Source organism: Cephus cinctus, unplaced genomic scaffold, assembly GCF_000341935.2.
Source record: "Cephus cinctus unplaced genomic scaffold, Ccin1 Ccin1_scaffold1310, whole genome shotgun sequence".
Lineage (NCBI taxonomy): Eukaryota > Metazoa > Arthropoda > Insecta > Hymenoptera > Cephidae > Cephus > Cephus cinctus.
The window spans coordinates 937,294-951,443 of record NW_014333737.1 but is presented as its reverse complement, the minus strand read 5'-3'; the positions used below and the strand labels follow the sequence as shown (position 1 = coordinate 951,443).

At 36.8% G+C, this 14,150-nt stretch overlaps 3 protein-coding genes across 5 annotated transcripts; all 3 read right to left on the bottom strand.

Moving 5' to 3' along the window:
- Positions 1-5: 5 nt before the first annotated feature.
- On the bottom strand, positions 6-3,296 carry LOC107272873 (aminopeptidase N; the record flags this gene model as incomplete). The annotated part of the gene is made up of 10 exons (XM_025090187.1): positions 2,713-3,296; positions 2,183-2,638; positions 1,939-2,122; positions 1,719-1,878; positions 1,567-1,648; positions 1,112-1,485; positions 743-1,020; positions 478-668; positions 106-408; positions 6-27 (listed from the first exon to the last, which is right to left on the bottom strand). Coding segments are annotated over exons 1-10 (2,529 nt in total), but the record flags the coding sequence as incomplete, so codon positions are not given.
- Positions 3,297-4,237: 941 nt separating this feature from the next.
- On the bottom strand, positions 4,238-8,564 carry LOC107272895 (aminopeptidase N). Of its 2 annotated transcripts, none has more exons than XM_015750530.2 (12): positions 8,430-8,564; positions 7,784-8,272; positions 7,258-7,713; positions 6,995-7,178; positions 6,758-6,917; positions 6,609-6,690; positions 6,146-6,531; positions 5,788-6,065; positions 5,505-5,695; positions 5,073-5,384; positions 4,915-4,993; positions 4,238-4,837 (listed from the first exon to the last, which is right to left on the bottom strand). In XM_015750530.2, the coding sequence occupies exons 2-12, from the start codon at positions 8,260-8,262 to the stop codon at positions 4,574-4,576; spliced, it is 2,871 nt and encodes a 956-aa protein (XP_015606016.1). In that variant the 5' UTR covers positions 8,263-8,272; positions 8,430-8,564; the 3' UTR covers positions 4,238-4,573. The 2 variants fall into 2 exon arrangements, with proteins under 2 accessions (XP_015606016.1, XP_015606017.1); XM_015750531.2 differs by having other exon boundaries at positions 8,349-8,543.
- Positions 8,565-8,624: 60 nt separating this feature from the next.
- On the bottom strand, positions 8,625-13,902 carry LOC107272896 (aminopeptidase N). 2 transcript variants are annotated; one of them, XM_015750532.2, is made up of 12 exons: positions 12,557-13,902; positions 12,261-12,473; positions 11,702-12,163; positions 11,199-11,624; positions 10,841-10,997; positions 10,590-10,764; positions 10,243-10,526; positions 9,954-10,141; positions 9,666-9,875; positions 9,455-9,598; positions 9,307-9,388; positions 8,625-9,236 (listed from the first exon to the last, which is right to left on the bottom strand). In XM_015750532.2, the coding sequence occupies exons 1-12, from the start codon at positions 12,823-12,825 to the stop codon at positions 9,090-9,092; spliced, it is 2,757 nt and encodes a 918-aa protein (XP_015606018.1). In that variant the 5' UTR covers positions 12,826-13,902; the 3' UTR covers positions 8,625-9,089. The 2 variants fall into 2 exon arrangements, with proteins under 2 accessions (XP_015606018.1, XP_024945932.1); XM_025090164.1 differs by having other exon boundaries at positions 10,243-10,475.
- Between the last annotated feature and the right edge of the window lie 248 nt (positions 13,903-14,150).

Genomic DNA, 14,150 nt, shown 5'->3' with positions numbered 1-14,150 from the left:
GTCATCTTATCTGTTGGTGCGTCCCAGCTGAAAAAAGTAAAAAGTTTGTACTTGTATAATTCTATTTATAGAAGTCAAGAAGGTACAGACTTAACAGTTAATTACAATGCATATAATTTGTCGAAATTGTCGATGAGGTAGTCCAAGGCGAAGTTTATATTCTCAGCGCTGCCATAATAAAGGGACGCAAACGCATCAGACGAATCCTTCTTGAGTATCGTCGAATTGTCTGTTGTTGCCAGTGACATGTATCTTGTCAAGATTTCTTTGTTTTCGGAACAACCAAGAACAACAATTAGGGTAAGAGAAGGGCTCTTGGCGTAAAGATTTAAAGCCATGTTCCACACAGTTGCATTTGCACTCGTAAGTCCACCGCAAAATAGCCATGTTTTCAAATTGGGCGATATTCTGAAATTAATCATATGTTATAAGATTTTCGTAAAATTAAATCCTCCTACCGATCACGTAATAACTTACGGGTTTGCAACTGGATCTTTCAAATGTGCAACCAGCCTTGCAGTTGCATTGGATCTGCATTCTATGCTGCCGTGGTAGCATGCAAACGTTAACATATCTGCTCTGTGATACTTCACAAGATGTTCATCGTCATTGTGTTCATCATATCCGATAGTAACAATAGATTTCTCATATCTTTCCACAAAAAACCTCTATAAATAAAATGATAGCAGATTAAAGTATATTGAGTTATTTAACATTAATTATCTCACATTTATATATGTACCTTGTATAATGAGAAGCTTCTGGTGTTCGTTAATTTTTGATACAAAACACTATCAGCGGTCAACATCGGATACCAGGGAATGTAATCGACATCACGACGAATATAAACCGAAATATCCAAAAATGTAGAAAAGCTGATACGATTGGCAAGAGCTAAGTTATAAGAATCATCGATGATTTGTGCACGATTGACGGGATGAATTTTTAAGTAATCGTCACTGTCCAAATAATTGGCTATTAATTTCCAATTTTGTTTATCATAGTTGACACGATAGTAACCTGTTGATTGATTTCGAATAGTTTATTGACACGTACAATTTTTGTACTTAGTACAACATCCGTTGGTATAAGTTGATAAGAGTTGTTTTACCTGATTCTTTTATGTTGAAAATGGTCCAATCAGTTGGCTTAAATCCGCTTAGGACTATATTATTTTTCGCTTGAGGGATCCACTCGCGAGGCGATGTTGATGAAAAGTTTAGATCAGACTGAGTTGTGTAACTGATAGGAACCCACCATCTGGTACCGTCACCACTAGCACCAGATTGAAAATATCGTTCCTGACTGATATTAGCTTTTCCAGTTTTATAATCCCTGGTGACAGTGATCAGTGGAAATCCAGGCTGCTCGACCCAAGTGTCCATCACCTTTTTAAGGCAAATCTCAGGCGGCAGAATTTCATATTCGTCAGATACCTCTTGTAAAGCGCTCCACAGGTCATCGGATGTGACCGCCCCATAGGCACTGTAAATAATATTGAGAAATGAGCTCAGGATCATCCAAATTGTAATCCACTTTTTTTCGGTTAAAAATTAAGAAACTTACTTATTATTTAAGTATCTGGTGAGTCCAGCGCGAAAGATGGGGGGCGTCAGGAAATTGGACATCATGTGAATCACAGCAGCCCCTACGTGCATAGAGAAGTCTTATTTTATAATTGTTTTCTTAAATCAATCGTTTCTGAAAAACAGTTGTACCTTTTTCGTAAGTAATTGTATCGAAAAGTGCATTAATTTCTTCCGGAGTGGATGCATCCTGATTCAATGGATGGGTGGTGTTGGAAGAATCTGTTATGAAGGCATCTTGTTGTGTATCACGAACTATGAATTGTTCCATTAAGCGCCAATTGTTTTGCACCTAAAGCAATTAAATATGATTAATTATATTATGAGTTTGGACAATTATTAAGAATTGTACCTGGTCTGTGATATAATATTCAAAATAAGTCGCGAAGCCTTCATTCAGCCAAATATATTTCCACCAGGATGGACTGACAAGATCTCCAAACCATTGATGAGAAAATTCATGAGTAATAAGTCTAGCAACATCTTGTTTTGTAAATATCGTATTTACGCCGTCTTCATATAGCAAATCTGATTCTCTGTATGCATGATAAAAATTAGGAGGACATTATGTAATGAACAATCGTTTATGATATTACCTGTAGGCAACCAAGCCCCAGTTTTCCATGCCACCGTAGAAGAAATCTGGGATGGAAATTTGATCCATTTTCGGTATAGCAAACGGAATCAACGTGTATTTTTCTAAATATTCTAACGCCGACTCTCCTTGAGTCAATGCATAATTTGCACCACGAAGAGCATTTTTGCGAGTCCATACTCTGAATGTTCCATTGGCGTTACTGACGTATCCATAATCCGAAACTACAAAAGCCACCAAGTATGTTGACATAATGGGTGTTCTTTTGAAAGTTGTCCATAATTTGTTATCAGTCTTGTCGATTGCCGATTGATTGGCAACTGGCATATTTGATAACGCCGTGTAGTTAACATCGTGTTTAATAGAAATAGTGAAGGTGGCTTTGAGTGCAGGTTCATCCCAGCAGGGGAAAGCTCGACGCGCTGCAGTTGGTGCGAATTGTGTGGTAGCCAACCAGCTGGAAATATATTTTGCAGAATAATATAGCTCTATTAAATAATACAGACAGATATACAGTAGTGATATACATACACAGTTTCACCATTGTCGTTGGTATAAGAACTTCTATAGAAACCACTCAAAGTTTCATTGTCTAGGATACCAACATACTTCAAATGCAGGGTATAATATCCAGTTGACAAATGGGTGGCGAAATTTAAAATCAAAAATTGTTTTTTGGTATCGTAAGTATGACTGGCTATTTTGTGGTTTTTATTACCACTGGACACCAAAGATGTTGCAGTCTCGTCTATAGTAAGATTTAGTATGTGAAGAGTTATCGAAGAACTTGATTTTAGAACTTCAAGTTTAATCGTAGATTCTCCAGCAAATGTAAAATTGTCTACGATGATGTATGGTATCAATTTGATAGAATATGAAATTGGCACTGAATTATTTGGCAATCTATAGTTAGTAGTATTGGCACTGTCAACAATCGCATCGTTGCCATCCAGTAGAGAAGCTGTAGATGCGGCGGCCAACAGTAGGATCGTTCCCAGAAGAATTCTCATGATAAGAGTTTTTTTTTGACTTGTTTTTCTGAATATCGTAAATTAAAAATTATCTTTGAAACAATTTTTTGTTGATTACTAACCGCTGATCTACAACCGAATTAGTTTTAATTACAATGTATTCTTTACTTGTCCTGTCCAGTAGGAGAACGGTGTACATGTGGACTAAGTCACTCAAAAGTCTTTTATATGCTTGTAATGCTAGAAATGTTTATTTATGAAATGTTTATTTTTGCCTGTTACGTACATAAAAGCAGATATATGTATATTTAAGATTTCTGTATCAACAGTTGGTGTTAAGTGACACGAAGTCAGCATAGCTGTCGTTGTTAATAAAGTACAGTCGTGCATCTGTGCTTACTTCCTAGCATTGGTGTGGTCAATCTCTCCGCTCAGGAATTTTTCTGCTCTGTGCATAATACGTCTTCCAGTTAGTGGACATACTGTTTGACATTGCCACGCTGTGCTTGGAATAGGCGTAGTGCAACGTGTAGGTTCATAATATTAATATTGTTATTGACGTGGATTGGATAATATAGAAACTAAAAGTTTACGAACTTTTACAGCCTACTGTCAGGTTGTAAGTGCTTGGAACTGGCGTGCCACTTGTGGGTCCCAAACATAGTTCTTTTTGCTCGTCACTTGTTTCTATATATAGCAGTACAGGTGTCATTAAAGCTGTCAGATGTAGGCACTGTGTCTATACCTGGTTCATTTTTTAACGTGTTTTGAAGTAATAAATTTTTTTAATACGTCGACATAGATTACAATATTTGCATTTTTATTTTTGGCCGCGTTTGTGTTCCTCTAAGACAAAGTCGGGAAAATTGTAATGAACAACTTCAGCTATTTCAATCTATCAGCAATATAAGGATTTGTTAACTGTAAATTGTAATACGATACTTAATACTTCTGTACTCATGCGACAATTAATCCTTCTTTGTCATTTATCATAGTTCTTAAAAAAACCACTTCAAATTGTATTCCCTTTGAAATCTAGCATACTCATCGTTCTAAAGAAGAATTTGAGGTTTTACGAATTTTCATTGAAGCGACACTATATTTATTCACAATTCCGAATAATTCATATGACAGTTCTATTTTCTTAATGTTTTATAAATGTATTGTCGATTGCTAATATTTGTAGTTACCTTAAATAATCTGTTACCCTTTAGATTTTGCTGTAAGATGCAATAATAAATAAATGACCATGAATGGAAACCAATTCGTAATTTTTTTTTTTATTACATCATCTTGTTATATTTCTTGTATAAACATATGGTCAAAGGGAAAGAAGATTACGTCGCGATACTTAAATGAACCAGTCTCCATTAAGTTTCATTAGGAATGAATTTACATTGTGTTAATGAGTTCTTCCACTGTCACTGAATACAGTGAAGAAGAAGCGTAACCATGCTAAGGCTTAAGGAGGTTGTAAAAACAGTCGCAGAATTTCCTGATTCTGTACTGGGTTCTGTACTGGGTTCTGTACCGGGTTCTGTACTAATGTCAGTCCATTCTTTCAACCATCCTCTGATTGTTGGTTCATGCTTTTCGATCCATTGGAGATTACTTTTCGCGTAAGCAATACCAGTGGCGCCTGTATCCGCAACGATGCTGACTTGTTGCTCAAGAAACGTTGACAACTAAAAATATAATACATAATTATTTTTAAAAAACTTAAAATAATAATTTTTCAAATTATTTCAAATTTACAGATTACCTTCTCGTACTGTTCTTTGGTCGTAATTCTATATCCAATACCAGTCAAGTAAGTACCAATATTTTTATTGTGACCATCGCTATTGAAAATAAAAATAATAATACAGCGAACGATTCTCTATGAGAAATTATATTTCTTGCGGTATTCGTTAAACTTACGCAACGAAAATGGCGAGTGCGTTATCAATGATGAAATCAAGCGCAACATCGATGCCTACTTCACTGCCGCTATAAACAGCATAAAATACAGAGGGAGATACCGAAGATTCAAGAGCGGAATCATTAAGTGTAAGTTGCAAATAATTTTTCAAAATGTTCTTATTGTTCGAACATCCAAGTGCAGTTAAAATTTCTGTTTTTTCGGCGGAGACGGTGGTTTGTTGATATCTGGCATACAAATTATTCCACGTGGAAGTGTCTGATGCTCGTATGCCAGCGCATAATACAAAAGTCTTCAAATTTGGATCGATGCTGTAAAAAAATCGATAAAAAGGTTTACTTGGCACGGCTCGGTTATCCGAGATTAATAAATATTCAAGATGACTTTTAACATTCCAGAGCAGTTAAGTAAGTGTTGATGATTAAACTTACAAATACGTGTCAGGTGCATCGAGATAGGCCAGCAGTTTCTCTTGTGCAGTCGAAAGACATGCAACGTGCCCGTAATTGCAGGCCCAAGTTAATGCATTTGGACGATTGAATTTGGTAAGATGTTCATCATCCTTCAGGGCGTCGTAACCGACGTCCTCGACAAGAGCGGTGACCAGATGCAGAACGAAAGCCTGAAAGTAAAGTTGATTAAAAGTATTTAAGTGTCTGTAAATATAAAATAAAAAATCTGATCTCCATTTATTTAGCAAATGCGTATATATGCCTTAAAGGTATCATATTCCTTGGTGTTGGCCAGCATCCGCTTCAGGAAACTGAAACCGGTGAAGGCCGCGTACCATGGGACGTAATCGACTTCTTGGACGAGATGCGTGAGCAGGTCGAAGGTCACCGAATAACTAAGACGACCAGATCGAGCGAGATTTAATGAGTCATCTATAAGTTGGGCTCTGTTGTGTACATGAATATTTTTGTATTTATTAGAATTCAAGTATTTGGTTATCAAAGCCCAGTTAGTGTCATCGTAATTCACGCGATAATAGCCTGAAATAATATAACCATATACAATCCGATTGATAAGAATTACAATTGTTGTTTCTATCGAACAATGTTGAAGAACTTACCAGTTTGTTGTTTATTGATAATCAACCACAGGTCCATGCTGTTGTCTATGTTTACTATTATGCTCTCGTCTTGTGCTCGAATCCAATCATCAGCCAATGTGTCACGGAAGTCTGGATTGCTTTCCAAGACGTAATTGATTGGCACCCACCATTTGTAATCATGATTATCGGATACTGTTGACTCTGTCAACAGGAATCTTTCCTGCGTGAGCACTGCAGTGCCAGTTGTATAATTTCGCACAACTGTTATAACCGGATAACCCATTTGTTCTACCCAGGTGTCCATTATTTCCTTAATCGACAAGTGAACTGGAAGTATGTAACTTTCGTTCACAGCTGCCTGCAGGCCTTCGAAGAGATCGTCCGAATCTGCGTAGCTGTATGCCCTGTGATAGAATAATTTGAAATTAGGCGAACTTGTCATCAACAGTGAAAATAATTAATTAATTAATTAAGAACGCACCGCGCGTTAAGGTACTTGGTTAAACCAGCTTTGAAAACCTCCTCGGACATGAAGTGTTGCATCATTCTTATGACGCAAGCACCTGGAACAATTGTTGTCAAGTTTAATAAAACATTTAGATATAGAATAGTTGTCTCTAAGGATATTACCTTTGCTGTAAGAAATCGTGTCGAAAATTGCACTGATTTCGGAAGGACTTCCCACGTCGTAATTTAGAGGATGTGACGTTGCCATTCCGTCATCAACGAATGCAGCACCCTGCTGAACTTTGATCACGAATTGGTCTACCGTGCGCCAATTGTCCTCCGCCTGAAATTATTTAGATAATAATGATGCGATTGTCAAGAATCGTTTCTACCGTAACGCCTAATTCAATACTACCTTACCATGTCGGTTATATAATATTGATAATATCTGGCGAAACCCTCATTCAGCCACAGATATTTCCACCATGCTGGACCAACGAGATTTCCAAACCACTGATGAGCAAATTCATGAGAGATTACAGTGGCAGTATATTGATGTATATTGACTCTAGTGACATTTTCTTGATTAAGGAAGTATGATTCCCTGAAATTGATAAGCGTGTTACGTTAGTACCCAGTAATCCTGTCTGTAGATTATGACCAAATAAATTTTTTGATATCACCTGTACGTCACAAGACCCCAATTCTCCATGGCACCTGCCGAAAAATCAGGAATACCAGCTTGATCCATTTTTGGCAAGTTGTAAGCAACACCGGTATAATTTTCCATCAAGTCAAGTTCCACAAGACCAATATCATATGCATATTGTGCATACGCAAGTGCATTCTTGCGAACCCAAACTCGATAAGTCTGATTAACGTTGCTGATATATCCATAATCAGAAACAATAAAAGCAACCAAGTACGTGGACATAATAGGAGTCGTTTCAAAATATGTCCATATCGTGTCTTCGGTTGCATTGACCTCGGATTGACGAAGAACAGGCATATTTGAAATTGCAGTGTAATTAACGGAATGCTTAATGGAAATATCAAAAGTAGCTTTCAGCGCAGGTTCATCGTAACACGGAAATGCCTGTCGCGCGTGGGTCGGTTCAAATTGCGTGGTGCCGAGCCATCTGCGATATAATATTTAATTAATACAAAAAAAAATGTTTATCCAAATTATATTATAAATATTTTACGTACACAGTTTCCCCGTTGTCATTGATATAGGAGCTTCTGTAGAATCCACGCATGGCATTATTTAAATTACCAATGTATTTGATGTTCAACGTATAATTTCCAGGTGCGAGCACAGTCGCAGTATTGATCATTAAAAAGTGTCTCGTTAAGTCGTAAGTGTGATTGCTTATGGTTTGTACAGTGTTTTTTCCTGTTAAGCTTGTTGCATTTTCGTCAATTGTCAGATCATTTGTATGTAACGTAAGGGACGAGGTAGCTTCTACAACTTGTAGATCTATGCTGATTTCACCATCGAACTTGAAGTTTCCCACTGTTAGATGTGGTATCAGTGCGACCTTATAGGAAATTGGTATTGAATTATTTGGAAGACGGTAATCGATGTCATCTCTCGTAATGGCCGTTACAGTGCGAGAAATTGGACTGGACACTGTCACGGTGAGTAGAGTGGTTATAATGAGTAGGCCAATTAAGATTTTCGACATCCTGGTTGATCTATGGGATTTTAATGAATAATTATATACAATTAAATAGATTTGCTATGTAATTAAATAATTTAATTGATATTTACATATGAAATCGGTATTTAAAAATCAAATTGTGATAATTCACTGTCGTAGCTACACTGTGACTAGCTGTTAGAGAAACATACCTTAGTTAACCAGAGCATGGACTGAGTGTATGAACAGCCTCTAGGAAACTATTATCATTCGATTGAAACCTTAAAAAGTGTCAGTCTTATAAGTCTCTAAGACATTACTGGCTATCAGAGATCAGTGAGAACAAAAAATTGCAGTCCCTGTTTAATCTCCTGATAAGATTTCGATCTGTATCGGGACATTGAAAAAGTAGTTTAATGGCATGTGGATTATCGATGTGCTAGTAATGTGATGTTCGTATAATTTATAAGACATTATTAAAGTATTGAGACGACATCGAAGTAATAATTTCCTAATCAATTGGGATTTTTTAAAGTCTCTTTATTCGTTCTTATTAACAGGTAGATGTGGTAAGGTAATCGAATGACTATTACCAACTGTCCTTTTATCTAATGGTATCGATAGTGTTGGTGATCGTAAATATAGTTGGGCTGATCGATTACATGTTATTTATTTTTAATGAGTCAATTAATTTATTTTATTATAGGATCCCAACAAACGTTTTGGACTGGACCAGTGATGGGCCCTTGTTGGTCTACTGCACCTATCAATGGACCAGTAATGGTTTAAGTAATGGGACGCTCTTATGTATGTGCTGTGACTTGTAGGAAATAATTTTTGTTTGCTGTTGATATTTTATTGTGAATCGATTTTCATGTTTCCAGTCTTTCGTCAAACCATTTTTCTAGGATTGGTCGAACCTCGTTGATTATTATTAGATTTGTTCTCGCAATTTCCTGCATCTTTAATACCAGTGAGAAGTCAAAGGATACTGAGTTGTTTTCCAGAAATGGTAAAAACTGTAATACGAAATTTGTACACGTAATTTTGACTTTTTTGGCTTTTTATATATATTCGTGAATTATTTACCACTTGGTCTATTGTATGGTAATCGTAAACTTCCTTGAGAATGTTATAAATGTTTATTGCTATTTCGTGCGGGGTAACAACACTGAAAAATACAAATTTAAGTCAATAGAATTTTCTGGCACTTGTTATTTATATATACGTGCAATACTTATGGATGAATCCATGATAATTCGTGATAATGTATTGTAAAATTATCTGGGCGTTTTCTTCATTCATTCTTGCAGCCCTAAGAAGTAACACTGATAGATTTTCCGTTATTGGATGCTCAGCGTCAAAGAGTGTTTCCAGAAAGCTGAAAACATACATTTTTATGTCTATGAATAGATTGAATATTTAACAGGTGAAAGATATTTTTTTACCTGTTAAGAACAATTGGGTCTTCTGTACAAGCTAGGGATCGTTCGATCACCAATTTGGTAGCTGGAGATATATTTGGATCATTTAATACTTCAAAAACTTTTAACCAAGTTTCATAATTGGCATGACGTAGGCCTTGGCAAAGTGTGTTTACCCGTGTGTCAGCATCAAAGAAGCATAAATTAGAAAAGTTTTCCCTTTCACGATTAAATCTGCAAAAGTCATGAAAAATATAAAGCGTCATTGGAAAATCATTGTATCACAAAAATTTCTTGATTATGATATCAGACCTTTTAGTAGATGACGCTATGTAGCAATGAAGTTTCTTTTTCATGATCGTCAGACAATCCTCAGATCGAAAGGAACACGAAATATCCATCATCAATCCTCGATGTATCCTCGTGATGTAATTATCATCCTTGTTTGGGTCAAATCCAATTTTTTTGTACATTTTATTGGTAATACGTACAATTTCAATCTGTATGAATTATCACGTTATCAATTAATCATTGACAGAAACACGTTATCCCATCTGACAGTATCTAATTTAGTCATGCACGATCAATCAAGATAACAGACCCGAAATAATTCCTTCCGTTCCTCGCTTGTTCCAAATTTGAGAATGCTTTGAAGAAATTTGAAAATTTTTGCCGCGGCGAGCCACGGAAAATAATCAACTTCGTTTTCGAGATACTCAAATAAGTAAGTGAGTAAGTGCGGCTGTTGATGTTTAGCGATGACCATGCGAAACAAATCATCGATTATACGCATTTTTTGCATTTCGTTGATAAAACGATGATTTTTCGTCAATTCTTGGAAAATATACTTCCACCATACGGCGGGATAATTAAAACGATATACGGCTGAAGTAGCAGTTTATGCTTGTCATCAATTTGATTTAATGTTAAATTTATTTTCTTATTTACCGAATGTCGTAGTATTGAGAAGACAGGATTTCATTCGTATCGGTAAGGTGTATTCTGATTCCGTAGGAATCATCCACAAATGCAGATACGTATTGTTTGATTGTTCGAAGCATTTTATCGGAATCCACCATTTGTACAATAAACGTGCCCACGTGCCGAAAATATAGAACCGCTCCTAAAGTATGAAGGTCAGGTAACAATATTATGTAAAATATATAAAATGCTGTTACTTTTGGATAAATTGGACTGACCTGAAACAAAGATATTTTCGAATTATCCGGATGTTCGTAAATATGAATAACAGGAATACCAGGATTGTTAATCCAATCGCTTGCTATTAACGAAGCATAGGGAGATGTTCTGTTCCTCAAAAAAGCTGCAATCGTCGGTCCATATCTAGCGTTCATCCTTTAGAATTAAAATCTTTAAATGCGTTAACAAAAAATTTGCTAATTAAGATGGATGGCCCAGACAATAGCCACGTACCAGTAATCCTCAATTATGTTATAACACTGTAGATTTTGCTATAGTCAAAGCACAGACTGACGATTACCGGTACATGGCCGATGATTAGGCCATTCACCCTATAGCACCAAAACTAATACGTACCAGTTTTTTAAATGAATATTTAATAATTTAAGAGTTCCGCTAAATTCAATTGTTTCATCTATCATCCTTATGAGAGTTGCACCTAAATCAATGACGCTGAGATCTTCGCGAAAATAGATTATTTCATATGAATCAAATAAATAATAACTCAAAGGTGGTGTTGATGAATATTCTCTTTCCTTTCTAGCCCTCAAACAAGAGCGTGCCAATAGTTGATCATAGATCCTCCATGATGGTTCGATTTTATCAATCAAAAAATATGAAACGTATTGAGCCATGGCTTTGTATATCCAAAATTGACTCCAATGATATGGACGAATTAAAGCGCCAATCCATTGAAAGGCAACAGCATTTGCAATATTTGATATAGCGTGAAATTTATCAACGGTCGTAGATTCTTTGGAATCGATTAAAATATTTCTTTCGCTGTAAGTGAAATAAGTGAAATACAATATAACGGAGAAGTTTAAAGAAACTTTTTATAAATTATTTTTACTATTTACCTAAATAATATTATACCCCTTGTACTGTACCACTTGGACGTGTGCAATCCATCGCCAATAATAATATCCATTTTTTCACTGGTTATATTTGTTATCTTGGTTGCTGTTGTCATGATGTTAAAAAATATTGCAGCATACTTCGCTACCAATTCAACATTGTCAAAAGGTATGCTCGGTCTGTACCAAATGTTAAATGGCCTCTCCTTGGTTTTGTTCAATGTTACGTAAGACAAGACAGCAAAAAATAGTTGAGAAGGGTTAATAGGTGCAGTTTTTATGAATTTTGATATGTCAGCTTGATCAGAAAAATTTTCACGATATCGCAAAGCAGTATTGGCTATGGCTCGATACGATTTATTATGAATTACTTCAATCTCAAAAGTCGAGCGCCATTTCAGTTCATCGAAGCAAGGAAATACACGTTGTGCAAAAGTTGGAAGCATGTAGGTTGCCACGAGGATTCTATACAAAGTTTTTAATTGAAAAAATCATTTCTTATATTCCTTTTTTCCGTAATTGAAGATAAATAATTTTTTTCTTTAATAATCATTTTTCTTACCTGTGATTTTTGTCTGCTGATCCAGAATAAAAGATGCCGTAATGATTTTCTATTTTTCTCGTGCAGTAAAGCATCAGTGTGTAGTTAGCGACGTGCCTCTCTCGGAACATGTCAATTTCAATGTGCAAAGTCGAGATATTATTTTGCGTTATTTTCTCGTGATTGAGAATAAATAAATTTTCAAAGGTACCATTGTCGAATTGCTTCAATAACCTTAGTAAGACAAAATGCACGATTCCATAAGTAAATCATTGGATGATGATTCAAAATTTCTTTCTATTTTTCACAATCGTTACCGAGTTTTTTCCTCATGTACCTCGAGATCCTTCTCGCAGTGAAGTAAAATCGATTTAGTTCTAACCTTTACAAATAACGTGATATTAACTTCAACCGAATAGAAACAGGGTCTCCAATCACAATTATCAGCATCTGTTAAATTGAATCGTAATTTATAATTTTTCGGATATATCATTTCATTTAAATACACGGTATCGAATTTCACTGGGATATACGAATATACCGCAAAAATTAATCCAAACACTATGAACAACCCGATACTAGTCATTGTTGAGACCTCGATAGAGTAAACTGGAGTGCAATAATTTTCCAAACTCAAAATTAGTATACTACCATAAAATCGCACTAATAGAGGCAATCGCGTCGTCCCTAATTAGTAAACAATTAAGAGCAGTAGCAACATTGTGCTAAAATTTATCAACAAAATTCCTAATACTCACGTACGTTAGCTCCCTGAATGAAAAGACGCACGCGATGAAAACTATATTAAAAATAAAATTGGTCAACATTTCTTTATACAATTTAATTACAACAGATGTGCTAACACTATTTACAGTAATTGCTATAACGTCATATATATTGTGATGTGATTTTTCGATTCACGGTCACAAGGCGACTCCGGCTACCGATACAAATAATGCTCTCGATTTCTGGTTCCCTTCGGGTCGCCACCCTGCTCAGAAGCTGCGCTCTCGGGTTGATTCGTATAGTTACGCCAATGCTCTTGGACGATTTCGTATTATTTAGTTGAGGTAGGTGCTCGAAACTACCGTGGGGATATAGTCTCGACGTACCGAGTTGCCCGGCAAAGGAGAGTACCCGACGGAGACGTCTCCATGGACCGGCAGAAGCCCGGACGAGATACCGGAGCCCCGCTGGAGATGAGCAGAGGGTTGGTTTTGTTCAATGCTGGCGGAGATCAGGTTTTGTTACGGTTAAGGGTAGGGGAGGAACGCCCTGACCCGAGTTAAGGACGTGGTGCCCAGCTGTCGCCCGATGCCCTGGGGAAGCGGCCGTGGAAGATCTCCAAAAGTTACATACCGATTCGCTAAGGAATGCTCTCGATTTGGTTTAAAGGGACGACTCGAGGGAGATGGAAGAGTTAACGCCTATAAGGATCTCGACCAATCAGATGATCGGAATGATTAGTTCTCGAATTTGGCTACTTTGTAAAAGCAGTCCGTCTCGGGACACCGACCGACGTGTCACGAGCTGCGTCGCGCTCCCGTGCTGTCTGTTTATAGTTTTTCTAGCCGTATTTCGATACGGTATAGAAAGTACTTTCGTTTGTGTAGTTCTCGCGTTGCTCTCGCGATGTCCAAGAAGGCCGATGGATTTTCTGTGAGTGTTCCGGGAGTGCAGTGTTGTGTCCTAGTGCAGTGCCCCCCCGAGTGTCTCCTGGATGCGGTTCTCGGCCTTCACGGATCAGCTGCCCCAGCTCCGGTGAGTGCTCTCAATTTATTAATCGGTTAAGGGATTTCGATTTTACAGCTTTGATTCATTTGCGTTCTCGATCAATTGTTCTCTGTATTTCGCACTATTTGCCTGACGCTTACTCCGACCCTCTCTAGCTCAACCTAGCAGCCTGAGCGG